At 39.9% G+C, this 1,717-nt stretch overlaps 1 protein-coding gene across 1 annotated transcript in view; it reads right to left on the bottom strand.

Moving 5' to 3' along the window:
- EVI5 (ecotropic viral integration site 5) overlaps positions 1-1,717 on the bottom strand; it is a 369,934-nt gene that overhangs the window by 93,917 nt on the left and 274,300 nt on the right. The window contains exon 16 of the mRNA XM_006882417.1: positions 931-1,026. Coding sequence (XP_006882479.1) covers positions 931-1,026 — 96 coding nt within the window. The remainder of the gene's footprint in view (positions 1-930; positions 1,027-1,717) is intronic.

Here is a 1,717-nt window from a genome sequence, read left to right as displayed (position 1 = left end):
TTCCTTTCGATACAGTGACTCAGTATATTCTGCCTAAAGCATCCTTGATTATAGCAACTCGAGGTTTGAATTTGTTCTTCAGTTTTTTGAGCTTAAGAAATGCTGAGTGAGTTCAGCCCTTTCGATTTTCTGACTCCAGCTCCTTGCACATTTCATTGTAATATTTTACTTTGTCATCCCGCGCTGCCTTTTGTGATCTTCTTGTTCAGCTCTTTAGTATCTTGAGTTCTTCCTTGTGCTTTGGCTTGTCTGTGCTACAGTGCAATATTCATAGTTTATTCTGACATCCATTTTGGTCTTTTCTTCCTCCTCTGTCTTTGTAATGAAAGTTTGCATTCTTCTTGGATGATACCCTTGATATCTTCTAACAACTCATCTGGTCTTCGCTCATTTGTGCTCAAGACCTCAAATCTGTTCCTGAGATGATTCTGAAATTCAGGTGGGAGAGACTCAAAGTTATATTTTGGCTACCATGGATTCGGTTTAATTTTCCTCAGTTTCAGCTTGAACTTGCTTATGAGTAGTTGGTGGTCTGTTCCACAATCTGCTCCTGGCCTAGTTTTCAGAGCTGATATTGAGCTTCTCCAGCAGTTCTTTGCGTGGATATAATCAATCTGATTGCTATGCATAACATCAGATGAGATGTAAGAACAAAAACCATTTTGGATGGAAATAAAATTCTAGATTTTGCAGTAAAAACAGTTCTGTGATTTGGAGTAGAATACAGTAAGTTTTAAAAAAATATAAAATTTCAAACATAATCCTTGCCCATATAGGAAGATTACCTGTAAAAATGTACAATATGAATCAAGTATGCAAGACTACGTTAAAAAGGATTCAGTCATTAGGATGAAAATGTCGGCCACTGTTCAAGGTAGAGGAGAAACTATCACATTTTAACATGTACTTTATTATTTTGATATAAAGTACCTGGATTTCAAGCTCTGCAATGTGTTGCTGCAGTTCAGCCACAGCAGCTATGCTATCTGCTTCCCGAAGTCTCACAGCCATCACCTCTTCTTTGCTCTAGGATGGCAAACAAAACAAAATTAAAAACAATCCAAACCTGGACATAAAATTTATACATCCGTAATTTGACTCAAATTCAAATAACCAAAGGAACTAGAGGAAAATCTATACCAAGTTAAGAATGTTGTGGTGCATGTATAGTTGTAATTGACCCATAGCTGACTTTCCTGTGAGTATTCAGACTCAGTAAATCACACATGACAAGACTGTTGCTTTTCTCTAGCAGAGCAGCTGGTAGATTCAAACTGTATACCTTAGAGTTGGCACCACAATTCCTTATCACTAAGCTGTCAGAACTTCCATATTTGAAATTGGTGTTGTTCTGTGCCATCAACTCAGAACCAATGCATAGCTTACCTTCCAGCTAACAGAGTTTCAGAGGCAGTAAACTGAATGAGAAGATACTGTCCATCTATCTCCTGTGGAGCAGCTGTTGTTGTTATGGGCCATCGAGTCGCTTGCGACTCATAGCGAATCTATACAACGGCCCTAAACTCCGCTCTGTCCTGTGCCAATCGCACTGTCTCAGACACTCCCATGCCGATTATCCCAGACACTGAATCAATCCACCTCCTAGAGGGCCTTCCTCTCCTGTGCTGTCCCTCCACCCTCCCAAGCATAATGTCCTTCTCCAAGGACTTGTCTCTCCTCACAACATGTCCAAAGTACGTTAGACGGAGCCTCAGAA

This window comes from Elephantulus edwardii, unplaced genomic scaffold, assembly GCF_000299155.1.
Source record: "Elephantulus edwardii isolate Elephantulus edwardi_28Jun2011 unplaced genomic scaffold, EleEdw1.0 scaffold00020, whole genome shotgun sequence".
In the NCBI taxonomy this organism is placed as follows: Eukaryota; Metazoa; Chordata; class Mammalia; order Macroscelidea; family Macroscelididae; genus Elephantulus; species Elephantulus edwardii.
The sequence above is the reverse complement of the archived record's forward strand: the minus strand, read 5'-3'. Positions and strand labels throughout refer to the sequence as shown.